At 43.3% G+C, this 17,460-nt stretch overlaps 1 protein-coding gene across 2 annotated transcripts in view; it reads left to right on the top strand.

The window, feature by feature from the left end:
• The first annotated feature begins 232 nt into the window (after nt 1-232).
• Nucleotides 233-17,460, top strand: part of ASCC2 (activating signal cointegrator 1 complex subunit 2) — a 73,396-nt gene continuing 56,168 nt past the window's right edge. The window contains exons 1-7 of one of the 2 annotated variants that reach the window (XM_088443538.1): nt 233-406; nt 3,136-3,217; nt 5,664-5,822; nt 6,806-6,976; nt 9,326-9,455; nt 9,646-9,713; nt 17,337-17,444. In XM_088443538.1, coding sequence (XP_088299664.1) covers nt 3,137-3,217; nt 5,664-5,822; nt 6,806-6,976; nt 9,326-9,455; nt 9,646-9,713; nt 17,337-17,444 — 717 coding nt within the window. In that variant the 5' untranslated portion in view covers nt 233-406; nt 3,136. The other variant, XM_088443537.1, reaches the window with a different exon arrangement.

The raw sequence follows: 17,460 nt of genomic DNA, 5'->3' as shown, positions 1-17,460 counted from the left end.
GGGAGTCCTTCTCTCAGCTCTCTGGCCCTGTATAGCTCCGAAGTCTCCGCTGTCACCACTAGGCACCTCCCGGAGTTCAAATCATTCCCGCCCAGGTAAGCCGCACCCCGATTCTACGTCACACTGCAAGCCACGCCTCCATGTTCACCGTCACATCTGACGTAGTGGGTCCGTTTCGCGAAGGGGAAATAGTTACTACCCTCAAGTTCGTGGATGCAGCCATTGTGCCAGAGACTAAATTAATCAATGACCATTGGCTACAGCAAAATGGCGTCTGTGAGGATACACTGTACGTTATTACTTTAGTGTTAGCATTAGTAGTAGATCACTTCTGGTTAGAGACAGAACAGCAACGGCGACACAGAGAGGAGTCCGCGAGACGTTCTTCCCGAGTTCCTGGTGACAGGTAACGAGTTCCTGGCTGTGTGTGTGGCCCAGGTGCTTCCGTACACCCCTGCTATCGTAACCTGTCACTGTCTCCAGCATGGCGAGTCTGTTTCCGGATGATGATGACCGATGCATGTCAGTGCCATCTGTGTGATCTGGAGTGGATTATTACGTATTATGTGTTGTTAATGTGATCGATGTCGTCGTAGTCTGACAGCCATGGGTATATATTGTGACTGTAACATTTTAAGCCCGTGCAAATTGTCACCAAGTATGAAGTCTGGTATCATTCCAACTCTATGGCTGTTGTGGGAAGCTGATTTATATTAGCATCGGTGTCCTCTCTGTTTGATGTTGGAATAATTTATTATGAATTTAGTCATTCTCGAATATATATATATATATATATATATATATATATCATAGGCATAAGCAAGCACTCCTCAATAAGCACAGTTTTTCTACCCTGGTGCCCTCCTGGGAGCACTTACTGTACGTGTCTAATAGATACAGTCAATATATAAGGCAGCACTCTCTGGACTTTAAGCCTGATTCAGAGCTGGACGCTCTTTCAGAGCGCTCGCTCTGAATCAGTGCCCTCCCTCTCTTTTTTTTTTTTTTAGAGCGGCCTCCTGGCCGCTCCCATAGCTGTGGGTGCCCACCCACAGCTATAGCGAGCGGCCAAAAAGATGGTCGCGATGGTCAAGACCATCGGGCTTGCGACAAGCCCCTTGTGGTAGGGTCTTGTCTGCCGCAAGCCCTGGAGTGCTTTTGGCTCTTATCAGCGCTCGCGAGCGGGTCTGAATCATGCCCTTTGTACGAAGAAAAGAGTCAAGACACCGTTATTGTTATCTTGATAAAAGTCAGATAGGACTGAAACGTTGAACTTTACCATACTGGTGGTTTGACTCTTTTCTTCGTACAAAGGCCCTGATTTTTTTTTTTTTTGTCACCAGGCCGCTCGCAAAGCTGGAGACCGTCGCGATTATCGCGACCATCGGGCTTGCGACGAGACCCTGGGGTAGGGTCTCGGCTGCCGCAAGCCCGAGTGGACTCCCTGCTCTAATAGGTCCTCCCACAAATGCCAGGCTTTCCTAATGGAACGCCTGCATTTGTGCAGCCAACCCGCCTACAAGACGGGACGAGCTGTCTCTCACCATCGTCAGCCACCCCGTCTTGTAGCGAGCCCTGGAGCGAATGAAGTTCAGTCGCTCGGCGGGGCTCGCGCACGCTGGATGTGGCGCATGCGCAGTGGCCAAACATCGAGCTGCTTGCTGAATCAGGCCCAAAGTCCAGAGAGTGCTGCCTTATATTGACTGTGTGTGTATGTGTGTCTGTGTATATATATGTACACATACACACATGTATATATATATATATATATATAATATGCACAAGTTATTTGCGACCGTTTGTCCTTTAATAAACCAGTGGTGCTAATAAAAATGTTATTCTGGGTACCACAGTGTCCTTTTAAAAAATAAATAAATAAATCTGTAATTATTAATCTTAATAGAATATATCGCCTATCAATTGGAACCCTCTAAACAGATTGTAACACATTAATTCTGTCCCTGAATCCAATGTTTTGTTTTATGTATTCCTCATGAATAAGTTGTATGCGCTCTGATAATGATGACTATGAAGCCAAGTACATAGCTGGGGTTGTCTGGATGTGCTTTATTCTGCATATGGGCGAATATACACATTTAGGGCCTGATTCTAAGTCACACGCAATACCGTTGTACTCGGAGGTGAGCAATTTTCTGCAACTGCTCATGCAGAGTGTACACACAGAGGTGCAGTTGTGATTGAGAGGCCCGGTATCAGGAGTGTATTAGACCTTCCTGGGCAGTAACTACTCAGATGCATGGAGGTGGTCCGTCTTATGGGTGTGTTATGCGAGTGTCGTGGGTGTAACGCTGAAGTGGTTGCAGTCTGATTCAGAGACTTACGCAAAGCCCATATATTTGCAGACTGAGCACACGTGCAGCGTTTGCATTGCGATTACTCTAGCACATAAGAACCGCTCGCAAAGTGAGTGACAGGTAGTCCGCATTTGGGGGTGGCAACAGCGGGGGGTGGTTAGAAAAACATAGGCAGGTCTGACCATTTAAATGCCATTTCAAGAGTGGGTATAAATTAGCCATGGCGATCTCCTTCGCAGCATGATACCTCTCTGCATGTCAGGAGAGCTGCAGTGTTTGCGGCTGGTCGGACCTGACCTACATGCTGCGTGACTGATGTACATCGATGTTTATGCTGTTGTACGTCACCGGACGGATATGAGAAGGCAGCAGTGGGCGTCCCTATGCTCGGCTACGCTTTGGAAGGCATTAGCATATTTTAGCAACTGCGATCCGTAAGAGATCGCAGTTGCGAATGCATTGGCGTATATCTCTGATTCCGGCTCACAGTCGCTTAATCACTCACATTGGAAGCCAGACTCAGACACAAAATACCGTGGGGCTGGTGCAAGTTTCAATGTGCGACCGATGGTGGCTTTATAGACGCACTCAAAGTGGGCATTTCATTCCTTGCACATTCAGATGCACAATTGTACACCAGGGGAAGGGCTGACGCTATCATTAGCATAAAGTCGGAACACGACTACAGCAATAGACACTAATGCAGCTGCAGAATTGTGCGACTCAGAAATAGCCCCTTAGTTCCATGCACGCAATGTTAGAGAAATCACAGCAGACTCACGTTCCACTCTACGTTGGCTCCTATGTGTTTTATTTCCAGCATGCCGAGCCAGCCTCTGGATGAGCTGCAGGTAACCCAGACAGATCCGCGGACAGGAAAGCTGCAAACTGTGCCTGCCCTGGTAAGATTTCTCTATTATGTCTCCTCTCTATAAATAAGGCCATGCTAAAACTAAACAGAAAAAGAAAAATGTTGCTTACTAATTAGCTATATAACATTTACATTTAACATGCTCATGTAGACTTAAATAATATCATTTTTATCTACTCAGGTCAGTAAAAGAAATATACTGCTGGCAATAAGTACAAAACTATTAGGTGCACAGATATATTGTGTGTAAACACGGTTAGGTGTACTGAACGATATATTGTTTTTGTCGGCTGTGTACCCAGCATCAGCTGATTATGCCTGTTAACCAGATTAACAACCCTGATGCAGCTATGCTATTTATTGTAGATAATTGTATAGTTGATCTCATGGAAGTGTGCCCTATAAATTACTAGCGTTCAATTCCAGACCCAAAAACAAGAAACTATAGAATTTAAAGCCTATTGGTGATCTTCCTATGTAGGGCCTGATTCAGAGTTGGGAATAGAGTAAGAAATAGCAAGGAACACTGGGCCCTGATTCAGAGCCGGACGCTCTGACAGAGCGCTCGCTCTGAATCAGGGCGTCTTTTTTTTTTTTTTTTTTTTTATGGTGCGGCCGTCAAGACCATCGGGCTTGCGACAAGACCTTTGTGGTAGGGTCTCGTGGCCACAAGCCCCAGAGAGCTTTCGGCTCAAACAGAGCCGAAAGCTCTCCCACTGACATCACTTGTGATGTCAGTAGGGCCGACCCCAGACGGTAGGCCTTTCTTATGGGAACGCCTCTGTCTGGGCAGCCACCCCCCCGACCCACCCATCAAAGGGGACATGCTGTCACTCAACATCAACAGCACGCCCCCTTTGGTGTGAGACCTGGAGCGACGGATTGCCCGTCGCTATCCGGGTCTCGCGCATGCGGACGACGGAGCCGGCTCCGTCATGCGCATGCGCTCTGGGCCACCATCGACCCGGTTGCGAGTGCTCAGCGCTTGCGACCGGGTCTGAATCAGGCCCACAGTTGCTTATACGCAGTGTATGCATTGCAGTGTGCGAGCTAGGTGCTGCGTTAGGAATTGCGTTCGCAGCGACTACGCAGACCCATGGCACAGTGATTGACAGGTAGTGCTGTTTGTGGGTGGTGACGGGGGGGGTCTGGCAAATGCAGGCATGCATAAGTAAGCAATTCCTGAGTAAGGTCTGGGCTTCTCTAATACCCCTTTTACACCGGAGCTAAAACCCGGGTTTTTGAAGGGTTAACCCGGGCAGCTCCCTGGTGTAAAAGGGGAGAGTGACCCGGCAATCCAACCCAGGTAACTAGCAGGGTTTAACACGGGCGTAGCCCGTGAAACCCTGCTATGGGAACAGCGCACTCCGGGTCACGAAGACCTGGAGTGCGCTGCTAGCCGGCCGATTGGCCCGGCTTCAGTGGCGCTTGGAGATGACGTCATCTCCAAACGTCCACTTTCACTCCGCAAAAGCCGGGTCTATGCAGACCCGACTGCGGTGTGAGCGGCGCTGACTCGGGAATATCCCGAGTCAGCGCCGGCAAAATTCCGGGTCTGATCCGGATAGGAACTTTGTTCCAACTCCGGGTCAGACCCGGAATTTAGGTGTAAAAGGGGTATTATTGTTCGATGTTACCGATTTTCACTATGTTGGTCAAGTATACAGATGTGAGTAAGGGGAAGTGGGCGTCCTTATGTCAGGCTGCGATCGCAATGCATATGCAAACATTTAAATATCACTGCTTATATTAGCAACGCAGTTCCGTGCGTATAAGCAGAATAGTGATCTGTAGTGAATCAGGCCTTGTGTAACTGGACAAACCATGTTGCAATGCAAGGGGTGCAAATACATAAATTGTTTTTGCTTGTAGGGTAAATACTGGCTGCTTTTGCATGTAGCCTACAAATGCTGGACAACTTCATTTTTACACTGCAATTTAGATTTCAGTTTGGACACATCCCTCCCAATCTAATGGTGCATACACCCGGGACAATCGTCAACGATAACTATATAGTTGAACGATCTCCCGGGTGTGTTGGATGATCGATATTGATCATCCAACAAACCACAAACCCACCAACGATGGTCAACGACCCCTGATCAACGATCGTAAGGTCCCTATAGTAACCTAGTCGATATCGACCAGGTTGTCCTGCATGCACGGGCGATGGACAATATCGTTATCGTCCATACGTGCTCACGCATCGCAGGTTGTTGGAGGCACCGAAAAATGCACTATTTGAACGATATGATCGATATCGTTATCATTCATATCGTGCATTTTAATCATACTGTGTGTACGAACTATTAATCTCTGCACATTTTATATCTGCCTCACCTGCAGTGCAGCATAATTTTGACCAGTTACTTGCTCTTTTTTACTCTATTCTCCACTCTGAATCAGGCCCATAGTCCGGTTTAGGTATTTGTGTTGGCTCCTTATACCCTTAATCTTTTTTCTTTTTGCCACTTCAGCATCCAAGCAGAGTTACATGCAGGCACTTTGTAGTGTATACCCCTCTGCCGGCCTCCTGTGCTCCTGCTCTCCTGGAAGAATTTTTGGAAAGGGTAGATTTCATCACTAATGACCTACATTGGTTATTAGAACTACCCCATGATCGTTTTTGGTGCCAGGTGAGATAATTACTTTAACTTTCATCTTTGAAAAAACAGTTCCAGTTTTACTTGGTCATTAACAATACTCTTTGGGCCATATTCAATTTGGAACAATTTTGCAGGTTCGAAAAGTCTTTGAAAAAAACAGGGATAACTTTTCACCACTGAAATACAGTAGGTGGCAAAAAAAAGTGCAGAATTGGGGTTTAGGGCTGCAGGCTTAAAAAAAAATAGCCTGCACCCCTGGGAATGTCATTTAAACATAAACTGTTTAAAAAAAAAAAATTGGGACACCCCAAAAAATGTACTTTAATTTTGGGGGTAAAAAAAAAAAATAGGGAACACACTTCTAAAATAGCCACATTAAATTCAGAGCGCTCCCCAAGTATGCTGCAGGTGTTTTCTTCATTGCGGGAGTAGCGGCAGGTGCATTTTTGCAGAATTTGTAAAAATCATTTTAGGGACTTAAAAACTGCTTACCCCCATTTTCATGTACCCCAAATTTGATAGCAATAGTTAGGTTTTTTTGAGGGTAAAAATAAGTGCTATTCTTCACCCCTTCTTCATAGCCGCAAATATGCACCTGCCGCGGCTATTACAAACCTCGACTTCCTTCAGCAGGCACAAAATGGGGGTACCCATAGTGATCCCCCATGTATGGACATCTTTAGGGGGGTCCCAGGCACATTTCCCGAAAATTCCAGTTTTTTTGCACAGATCCAATTTCGCCGGGTCCCGATTCCGCACCTTTTAAATTGAATACGGGCATAAGCGGGCACGCGCCCGATACTTTATCCCCGCTCAAACCTCCGATGTGGAGCGAAAAGTCCAGCACTGACTTTTCACTCCCATATTGAATATGCCCCTTTGTCTGCTGTTATTGCCATCCAATGCTCGCGGCATAGCTATCATCATCATACAATTTTTTTTTTTTACTCTTTGGTCTTTTGTGCTGTTGCTCAAATCTGCTTCATCTTTATCTGATGTATGGTTTATTACAGGTAATATTTGATGAGTCCCTGCAAAAGTGCCTGGATTCTTTTCTAAGTAATGCCCCTCGCAGGTATGACCATCAAATGCCACTTGCACCTGCTGTGCAGCGTGTGCAGGATAAACTTCATCGCTATGTTTTTCTCACTTTCCTACGGATTTCTACACACAAAGAATCCAAGGTATCAGCAAATCTACAGTATTTATGATAAGTTGTATAATGTCTTTGGCACACAGGCTTGTTTAGGACACTCCATATTTCATATCAATAAACCATGACATGCTAAAGATATTCAATAGTAACACTTTGGGGCCTTTGTAAAAAAAATTGTGTAATGGTGCATACACACGGTCAGATATGAACAATAAAGATTTTAAAAATCGTTCATATCTAAAAGAAAATCTGATGTGAGCCTGCAACGATGAACGATGCGCGTTCCCGCATGTCAGATAACGATATCTGACGCCGTCTGTGTTTGCAGTCAGATTTTGAAGATTACTTTCATTTTAATACTGTCTGAAATCGTTCAATCATTCAAATCGTTGGTAAAATCATTCAATCATTCATCTGACATATCTGACCGTGTGTATGCACCATAAGTGTCACAAATGCGCAAAGTGACAGTTTGTGAAACTACTTAGCGGTGAACTGAAGCTACGGGAAAGAGATTACAAGATCTTTCTCCTCTGAAAATGCCTCCATCAGGATGGAGGTAGCCTTCGAGACCAAGCTCCGAAGAGCTACCCTCTTTGGAACTTGATATGGAGAGGTCAGATTGCAGTCCCCATTGAGAGTAATGGGGACTGCAATCTGCAACACTATTTAGCCGTTTGCAGGAGATTTCTGTGAAATCTCCTTCATTGGGATATTAGTACATATACTAATATTTTATGATATTCATTTTATGAAAAACATGCTCCTTATCATTGAATAGGAAACCCTTTCCCTGTCACACAGTAAAAGTTCAGCATTTTCCCAAGTGACACAGAAATTGAGTTTCCTTCTAACTATTAAGTGTCATCATGGGAGTAGTTTAATGACTTCAGAGCTCTAGCTAGTAAGCTGCGTACTTCTAAAATGGCATTAACGCTCACCCAAAAAGCACTGATTGTTATTTACAGTGAGGTGTTTTATGTTGGCAGGAACACATGGTATTAAATGCTGTACATAATACGTGAGCATTTTCACAAGTGTGATTTTGTGTTTAAGGTTAAAAGTTGTTGTTTGCACTGAACTGCTTTTCTGCTCTTAACTGGGACTAAACATCGCTAGTGTGTCAGAAACAATTAGAGATGAAGGGAGCACTAATTTGCTTCAGTACTGTTTATTTTATTTTAGAATTGTTTTTATTTATTTGTCAAGAAAGAGAGATACAGAAAAATAAACTTGATAGTGTAGTATGGTAAACATATTGTGTATTATTATTATTATTATTATTATTATTATTACCTTATGAGAGACAACATATTTAGCCATAATTTGATTATTCATAGTATTTGCTAGGTTTATTTATTAAAGTACGGGTTTTTAGAAGTGGAGATGGTGCCCATAGCAACCAATCAGATTCTACTTATTCATCTAGCACCTTCAAGAACATAATAGCTAGAGTCTGGTTGTTATGGGCAACATCTCCACTTCTAAAAACACACACTTTAGTAAATATACCCCTAGGGCTTCAATGTTATTTCTAATGGCTCTAGAGCAGTGGTCAGGGAACATGGGTAAATTACCCCACATGGGGTAAAAATGAAATTCCTGGGGGTAATGGACAGACAGCCGGACATGCATATGAATCATTCTATAATATAGAATGATTCATATATCCATGCCTGGCTGTGCCGCAGGGAGGCTCTAAGCCGGAAGCCCGCTGTGATGTTATTACCAGCGGGCGCCCGGCGCCTTCCATGCAGCACCGCGTGAGCCGGAGGCTAGAGTTCTCTTCTGAACTCCAGCTTCCGGCTCTCTCCATTCGCACTATGGGAGAGACATCAAGACGTCTCTCCCATAGTTCCGAGGAGGTACATCCGGGCGGACAGGACGGCGGCGGATGCAGGAGCGGGGATTAAGGTAAGTGTTGTTTTTTGTTTTTGTTAATACAAGCGGCACTTACAGGGGCATCATATGGGGGCACTACTATATGATTTCCTTCCTTTCAAATGAAGGGGGTAACGTCGGCGTATCTAAATATATTTTGGGGTAAAAGGTAAAAAAGTTCCCTGACCCCTGCTCTAGTGGCTCATTCACTCCTAATTGTTTTTAAAGTGCTATTTGATGTATACCATATTTTATCACAGATGTGTTAACGAATTTCCATAATATAAATGGAGTAATTTAAGCTCATGCTGCAAACGTATTGCCATTTACAAGCTGGCCAAGCATGTGATACTGGCTTTGAAAAACAAACCTTAATTTCAGTAGTGAATCAACACTAAAAAAATAACAAAATAAACCAAACATTTTGTTACGGGGAAAAAAAAGATCGCTTATGTGACCTCTGCTTATAAAACTGTGTTTTGTGCCCCACGCACAGGATCATTTCATCACTCCCTCTGTGTTCGGGGAAATTTTGTACAATAACTTTCTTTTGGATATCCCAAAACTCTTGGATATATGTGTCCTCTTTGGGAAAGGAAACGCTGCTCTTTTGCAGAAAATGATTGGTGAGCAATGCCATACTGCACCTGTTCAATCATGTTCCCTATGCATACATTTCTTCATGTACCACAACCTTACTATCTTCTTCCTGCTGCTTCTTATTTAGCTTTTGTGTTTGTGTCCTTCTGCATCATAGTTTCCCCTTTTCTTAGTTTGCCTATTTTATAATGATTTTGTGCATATGTGTATTCACAGGTAATATTTTCCAGCAACAACCTAGTTATTACCAGGATCTGGATGACAGTGTGCCAACATTACTACAAGTAAGGAATGAAGAAGGGGTCACTTGGGGTGTCAGCAGTGCTGATACGAAAAGCACAATAATGTCCTCTATGGAGCACATTGATAAATAAGGAGCAACAACAAAGTGAGAGACTAAGCTATATCAATCCCCCCTCCTTTACAGAATCCACAGTATACAATGATAAAACAAGCACAATTTTGTTATTACCTTGTCCAATTTACCAAACTTTTTTTTTTTTTTTATGGAATAGGCATATTTAATTATTTCAATCTATAAGCACATGTTTTACAGCACAAATGTGGTCACTGACCTCATACTGGGGCTTTGACAGACCTGCACCAAGCAGAGAGTGTACATGGGGTTACCAGTCAAAGACTCCTGTACCTGGTTAGAGAAACTCTAACTTTTCACACCCTACTAAATATTTGAATAAAGAATGCTCAACAGAGCTATAGCACTTTTTTTATTTAAAAAACGTTACATTCACAGTTGTAACATAACACATAGGGAACATAAGCACAGTCTGGTACCGGTCTCCTTGTAGCCAACTATGGGGCACAGTGTCTGCTTCAAGCTTGATCCTTTGTAATAATGCTCCTCTCCTGGCGCTTTTGATACAGCAGTGTTTCCACTTCATTGTCACATCACTTTTGGCTGGTACACAGATCTACAAGAATAGAGAAAGATCTGGCTCTAGCAGTCCCTTATTTCAGCTTCAAATTCCTGGTCCATCCAGTAAGAGCCGTAACCTCTTGCCATGGCTTTTAAGTTGAACACACCTTTATTTCCAAAGCAAGACGCAGTTTCCCTGTGAGTTGGAGGTGAAAATTTAAAATGGCACTCGCAGTAAGTGTAATGCCTGCTGTGCTTTAGAGAAACACACTTATGGGACCTGCGCCAGTGCATAATCTTGTGAGTTTATATGGCAGAACAAAACAGAGCACACCTCTATTAGTAAAATTATCTATATTTAATTTATCATATAAAATCTATATTGCAGCAGTGTTATACAATGCAATATATCATTACAGGTCTATATATAAAATTGATTCTAAAAAGTTTTGAAGTCCCATTTTTTGGATATGGCATCATTGATCAGTTTCTAAGAAACACCAATCAGCGGCTGTATTGCAGTCTCAGGCTCCACTGAAGTCTTCAAACTGCAAGTACACAGTCTGCATATTCTCACTGCAGCTTATACCCAGAGTGTATGTGGGACCATCATGCACTCATTATATCAAAGGTATTTCGTCCCCTCAGTGACTGAATTGGCTTGGTGATATAGAACAGAGTCATTTCTTCTTCCTCCACTAGGGGACATGGGACTGATACTCTTATACTGTTAAGCTGGCCACACACTAGACCAACTTACATCCAACCAGCCAACTAGTTGATTGGTTGGAATGAAAATCTGGTAAGGAATACAATCAGCAATTTGCTCCCAAACGCTGGAAAACGGACCAAAACTGTTGTTTGAACAAATAGTTTAGATCAAACATTTAACAAATTTGTCTGAACGACCATTTTCATCTGTTTTCTGACATTTAGGAGCAAATTGCTGATCATCATTTACTCCCATACGTTACCAGATTTTCATTCCAACCAATCAACAAGTTGGCTGGTTGGATGTAAGTTGGTCTAGTGTGTGGCCAGCTTTAGACCACAGGTTCTCAAACTCTCTCCTCAGGACCTCCAACAGTGCAATTTTTACAGGTCTCCTAACAGAATCACAAGTGAAATAATTAGCTCCACCTGTAGATCTTTTAAAATATGTCAGTGAGTAATGAATACACCTTTGCACCTGCTAGGTGACCTGGAAAATGTGACCTGTGTGGGGTCTTGAGGACCGAGTTTGAGAACTACTGAGTTAGATGAACATATATATTTGGAACTAAAATAAACTCCAAGCAAATGGGAGGATAGCAGTCTGTTATTCCATTATATAATCTGTCATCTTTTACAAGGAGCTGATATTTTAATTTTTCCAACATTATTTTTTTTTTTCCCATTAAGGGCTGTATTCAATTGCCATCGAAAAAGTTTCTCCGGTGACGTCATTTCGCCAGGCGAGAACTTATCTCCATAAAAATTCCAAAGACTTTTCGCCGGTGCGAAAAGTCTGCGCCTTGTAACCAGTGGAAAAGATTCACCTATGAATAGGGGTCGGAAAAAGTGCAGAATTGCGGTTTTGGGGTACACACTTCTGAAAACCACCCTGCACCCTTTGGACAGTCCCCCAAAGGTAAACTGTGTAAAAAAAAAAAAAACCAAAACATCAGAATACCCCAAAAAAGTACTTTCGTTTTGGAGGCGAAAAAAAACAAAGTCGGGGACAAAGTTAAAACCTAGCTAAATAGACTCCAAAAGATGCCCCAAGTATGCCCAAGCTGTTTTTTTGATTGCAGGTGCTTGCTGAAGGTGTCTTTTTTTTTTTTTTTTTACCTTTTGTAAAACCTCACTTTAGCAATTTTCAACCATGCTTGCACCCATTTTCATGTACCCCAAATTTGCTGGGGCTACTTATTTTGGCCAAAAAAACCTGCTAAATGCTATTCTTCACCACTTGTGCAGAGACGCTAAATAGCAGCAATTGAGAGCATTTAAGCACCCCAAATACCTTCAACAGGGCTATTCGGGGGTATCTATAGTTATCCCCCATGTCAGTGCATCTTTTCGGGGGTGTCAGGCTGATTTACCCAAATCAAATGCGAAATCAAGAAAATGCATCCCGGCGCAAATCAACAGGTGAGAAGTGCTATCAGCACTTCTCACCTGTTCATTTGCGCCTGGACGCGTTTTCGCGTCCTTTGCAATTGAGTAGGACGAAAAGCGGGGATGAACACGATACTTTTCCGGAGGCCAAACCAGCGATGACGGTGGAAAGTGCACCATGCGAAAAGTCCGGGACTTTTCGCCAGCAATTGAGTACGGCCCCTAAGACAGTGTATAATCTAATTGGACAATATTTATTTGCAATTTTTTCTTCTTTTTTTTTCTGTCCATTTTATTTTTAATTTTGTATTATATCAGTTTAGTTTGTCTTTAAAACTTTTTGGAATCAATTTTATGTATTTTATTATTTATTACCAGTTATTTATATAGCACACACATATTCTGCAGTGCTTTACAGAGAATATCTTACCATTCACGTCTGTCCCTGCCCCTGTGGAGCCTACAATCCATATTCCCTACCACATGCTCACACACATACACACTAGGGGTAATTTTGTGGGGAACCAATTAACCTACCAGTATATTTTTGGAGTGTCAGTTAGGGCCGTAGTGGGAATCGAACCCATGACCGTCTGTGCTGCTCATATATACTCCTGTTGTGATATATATCACATTGTATAACATTGTTGAAATTTACATTTGATATTATGACCAATTAAATATAAATAATTTAACTAATAGAACTGTGCTCTGCTTTCTCCCACATAAACTCACAAGGGAATTCTCTAGCGCATGTCCCATCAGTGTGTTTCTCTTTGAGGATTATTGGGGATTCCCGAGTACACAGTTTTTCATTGTTATTCAGTGCCTGGTTTCTTTTTGGTTTAGAGCCTTGTCTGCTTTACACTAAATGAGAGTGCCATTTTATATTTTCACCTCCAAGCTGCTGCTTGGCACGTAAAGCACCTCGTCTCTCTTGTTGTCTCTGGCCACAGACTTTTATCATGGACCCCTTGTATTTAGCTTTGGTGATCTCGCTTATCGCACCTATGGAACAGGCTGTGTGGATCAGCATTAGCAGTATCTGTCTCTCTCCAGGGAGGCTACAGAGCTCTTGCAGATGTAAGCATAATAAATAAGCACATCTAGTTTATGCATATATTGTACACAATATTAACATTGAAGGATCAACCTTTATTTAACATGCTTGCTATTCAAATCTCTTGGGATTTGGGGTCAATATGAGTAAAAGGAACTCAAATCAAAGTAGGTGCTAGAGTGCTTAAATAACAAAACCATTTATTTTTTTTTCCTTCATCCAATAGGGGGCACTGGGACTGTGGGTGTAGGTGGAGCTGCAGGAGTCTGGGCACCAATGAGTTAACTTCTTTGGGAGCAGCACAGGCTATTCCTCCCCTATACCCTGCCTGAAGCCCGGGAAGTCAATTTTATTTGGTGCCTCAAAGAAAAGGGCAGTTTTTTAATGGCTGCGCTACAGCTCCTGTTAATTTCTCTATCCCTTTTTTATTTTAAATCTTTCCTGGCTCTGGGCTGTCAGCGCACTGGCCGCTCCATCACCCTCCTCCAACAACAATGTCAGTGTCACCGGTCATCTCATGTCCGTAGTGGATACTATCAAAGAGGCTGGTACTTATTTGGATGAGGCAGCCATTGATTTGGGCATCCGTTCCTTCAAGGGCTCTACTTCCTCGGTGGCAGCTAGGCGGGTATTATTGCTTCTTCATCCCGACTTTGCTTTAATGGAGTGGCTATGGAAACCTCGATCCTACAGACTGAGGGTTTCTCTGACTGCCCAGAAACCTTCCTCAGTGAGGATCTATTATCATGTATGGCTGCCATAGTTTGGTTGGTGTTCTGCCCATGGTTGGGATCCTCTAGTTTTTCACCTTTCTACATTTTTGTCTTTCTTACAGGCTGGCTTGGATCTGGACCTTTGCCTAGCTTCCCTGAAGGTACAGGTGTTGGCCCTCTGGGTCTTCTTTCAACGCAAGATAGCCTGTCTTACTACTATTCAAACGTTCTTGCAAGGGGTTCTTCATATTGATACACCCTTTGTTTCCCCGGTGACCCCCTGGGACCTGACCTTAGTGTTGAGGGCACTACAACAATCCACCTTTTGAACCGATGGATTGGATTGATCTGCATTGCTAATGTGAAAACTGTATTCTTGCTCTCTATTGCTCTAGCCAGCAGAGTCTCGGACTTGGGTACGTTGTCCCAATGCACACATTTCCTTGTTTTCCACCCTGACTGCGCTGTTCTCCATACCTGTTTGGATTATCTCCTGAAAGTGGTATCAAGTTACCATCTCAATCAAGATATTGTGGTCCCTTCCCCTTCAGCTTTGTATACTATGGACAGGTCAATCTTTGCTCACATTGGACGTGGTCCGGGCTCTTCGCACTTACTGTATTTTGATCGGACCAAGGACACTTGGAAATTGGACTCCCTGATGGTCCTTTATGGCTTCCAGTAGCGTGGCTGGCCAGCTTCCAAACAGACCTTGGCTCGCTGGTTGCGCCTTACCGTTTGTCAGGCCTACTTTTTGACAAATAAGCTGGTCCCGACCTAAGTGAGTACTCATTCCACTAGATCTGTGTGGTCCTCTTGGGCTTGCCATGTTGCCTCTCTGCATAGCAGATCTCTAAGGCAGCCATGTGGTCTTCTGCCAATACTTTCATTAAATTTTACAGATTTGACACCTTCGCTTTGACGATCCTTAGTGCAGCACAGGAGAAGTCCATCCCTTAAAGGGACAGCTTTGGGACGTCCCCCATTGGATGAAGGAAAATAGGGGATTTTTGTCTGATCTGTAAAATACTTTTTTCTGAGTCCATGGGAGACACTGGGTGCCCACCCTCACGTCCCTGGTTGGCTGGGAGTTTCACGGTTTCGGCACCCGGTTCTGAGACAGTTGGTGTCTGGTTGTGTGCGTGTGCTCGTCGTCTCCTCTCTTCCGTTTCTGCTCCTTGGGCTTGTTAAGAATAACTGGTATAGGGGAGGAGGAGCCTCTGCTGCTTCCAAAGAAGTTATTTGGTGCCCAGACTCCTGCAGCACCACCTATACCCATAGCCCCAGTGTCACCCCATGAACTCAGAAAAATCCCCTTATTGACAAAATGACAGCAAAAAGGTTAGATGCACACTTTAACTGATATTGCCAAACTGTTCCTGAAGTGTCTATAGTATAGCTAATCATAACCCCACTCTCCATACAGAAAACCACAAGTGTGAGGCTGCCCTCATGCCATTTCCCTTATGCCATTTGCAACTTCCAAAAGTTTCCTCAGCGTTTTAAAGAGAAATTAGAAGGCTGGAAGCTTTAAAATAAGGAGCACTTGCACCTCCTTATTTTCTGCTCCTTAATGAGCAGAAGCCCTGGCTCGGATGAGTACACAGTTATCTGCTTTAAGGAAATAAAATATATGCTGGCTCTGCATTTTTGTTAACATGAGTAATTATATCAACCTTTCTGATAGCTCAGTTTCTGCACATATACTGTAGTAGTGGTTACCAAGTCAGGGATGGATATTGCAGTATGTGCCAAGTATAGCTCTATGACGCTACTAACGGTTTACACCAAATAGTAAGTCCAAATATTGCCCAATTCATTTAAACCCCATTTGCTGGACTTGATCAATTCAGGATTTACCCAAGGGAGGTAGGAAAGTGGTAATGTCATGAGATTGAATGACCTGATATATATTATGCACAATGATGGCAGGCAAAGATGATGGCTTTGCCATGGAAGCTGGACATATTTTACCAAATATGGTAATATCGCCTTACTGTCATGATTTCTTAATCCGGAAATGATCCTCTTCTCCCAGAATTCTATTGCTTTATTTATTTTCTTACAATGGATGTTAAAATCCTGGCTAATTATTTGGCCATCCGTCTTGCCCGGGAAATCTACTACCCACCAATTATCCCAGAAGTATGTTTATGCATCTGTAGGAGACCCAGTTGGCTGGGGAAAGAACAGTGGTGTTGTCCCTGAACTCCGTCAGGGCTTTTGATCAGGTTGAGGGTATTATTTGTGGCCTGTCCTTTTTCACTTTGGACTTAGCTTCATACAGTAAACAGGGTAAGATTTATCTAGTCTGTCCCATGCAGAGTCTGTGTTAATGGTCACTCGTGGCCCCAATTTGTCTAACAATAAACTATGTTGTTTTAATCTGTGCTTGAGAGCTTTCAGCTATAGTGGGCAGATAGTGGTTCATCGTTTGATCGTTCAGTGTGAACGATGTGTAAACGATTTGTAAGCAATCAAGTGAAATTGACCTGCATGTTCAGTCGATGGAGGAGACGATCAAACGACCAGCGGGAGCGCGCATCGTACATCGTTAGAAACAATTACTGCACGATTTGCAAACTATGTTCAAACGATGTTCGAACGATTATCGAACGATTTTATCATTATCGTTCAATCGTTCAACTTTATCGTCTAGTGGATACCCCCCTTAACACTGCTTAGTAAGTAGACTCCTAAGTCTCTGTAGCCCATGCAGCATTCCCCCATCTACTTACTTTATTTTAAGGTTTTTAAAAATATAAACTGACACATGTCCTCTCTGCTATGGGGGAAGGGGGGGGGGAGGGGTGTATGGACAAACTATTTAACGTGGCACTCACCAGTATTCTAAAGCTAATGGGGCTTAGGCCTCCCAACTTTCCCATCTACTTCAATGGCTTCGGGAACTGCCCAGGGAGGCTCTTACACATTTTGGTTGAGTAGACAGGCCCTACTCTGGGTCCATTACAGGTTCTCCTCCTTTGTCACTCTAACTTAGAGTAATTTATTTTACTGTTTGAAAGCTGGCCAGACTGGTCTATACACTTTTTATGCACAAATACATTTCTTTAGAACTCCACATATGGGAAAGCTTTAATGGGCTAACATTCCTTTAATTAAAGTTTAGCTTATGTTCTCTCACTGTCTTCCTAAGGTGTTCAGCTCCATTATGATGGTTTGTGGACTTCAGCGGGATGACACTGAGGAACCCCTGAAGCTTGGAGATCGGAAACCGACTACACCACTAGATATGCCAGAGCAGGTCAGCAGAGTAGGCT

Source organism: Taudactylus pleione, unplaced genomic scaffold (assembly GCF_031769625.1).
Source record: "Taudactylus pleione unplaced genomic scaffold, aTauple2 ptg000330l, whole genome shotgun sequence".
NCBI classification, from domain to species: Eukaryota; Metazoa; Chordata; class Amphibia; order Anura; family Myobatrachidae; genus Taudactylus; species Taudactylus pleione.
The sequence above is the reverse complement of the archived record's forward strand: the minus strand, read 5'-3'. Positions and strand labels throughout refer to the sequence as shown.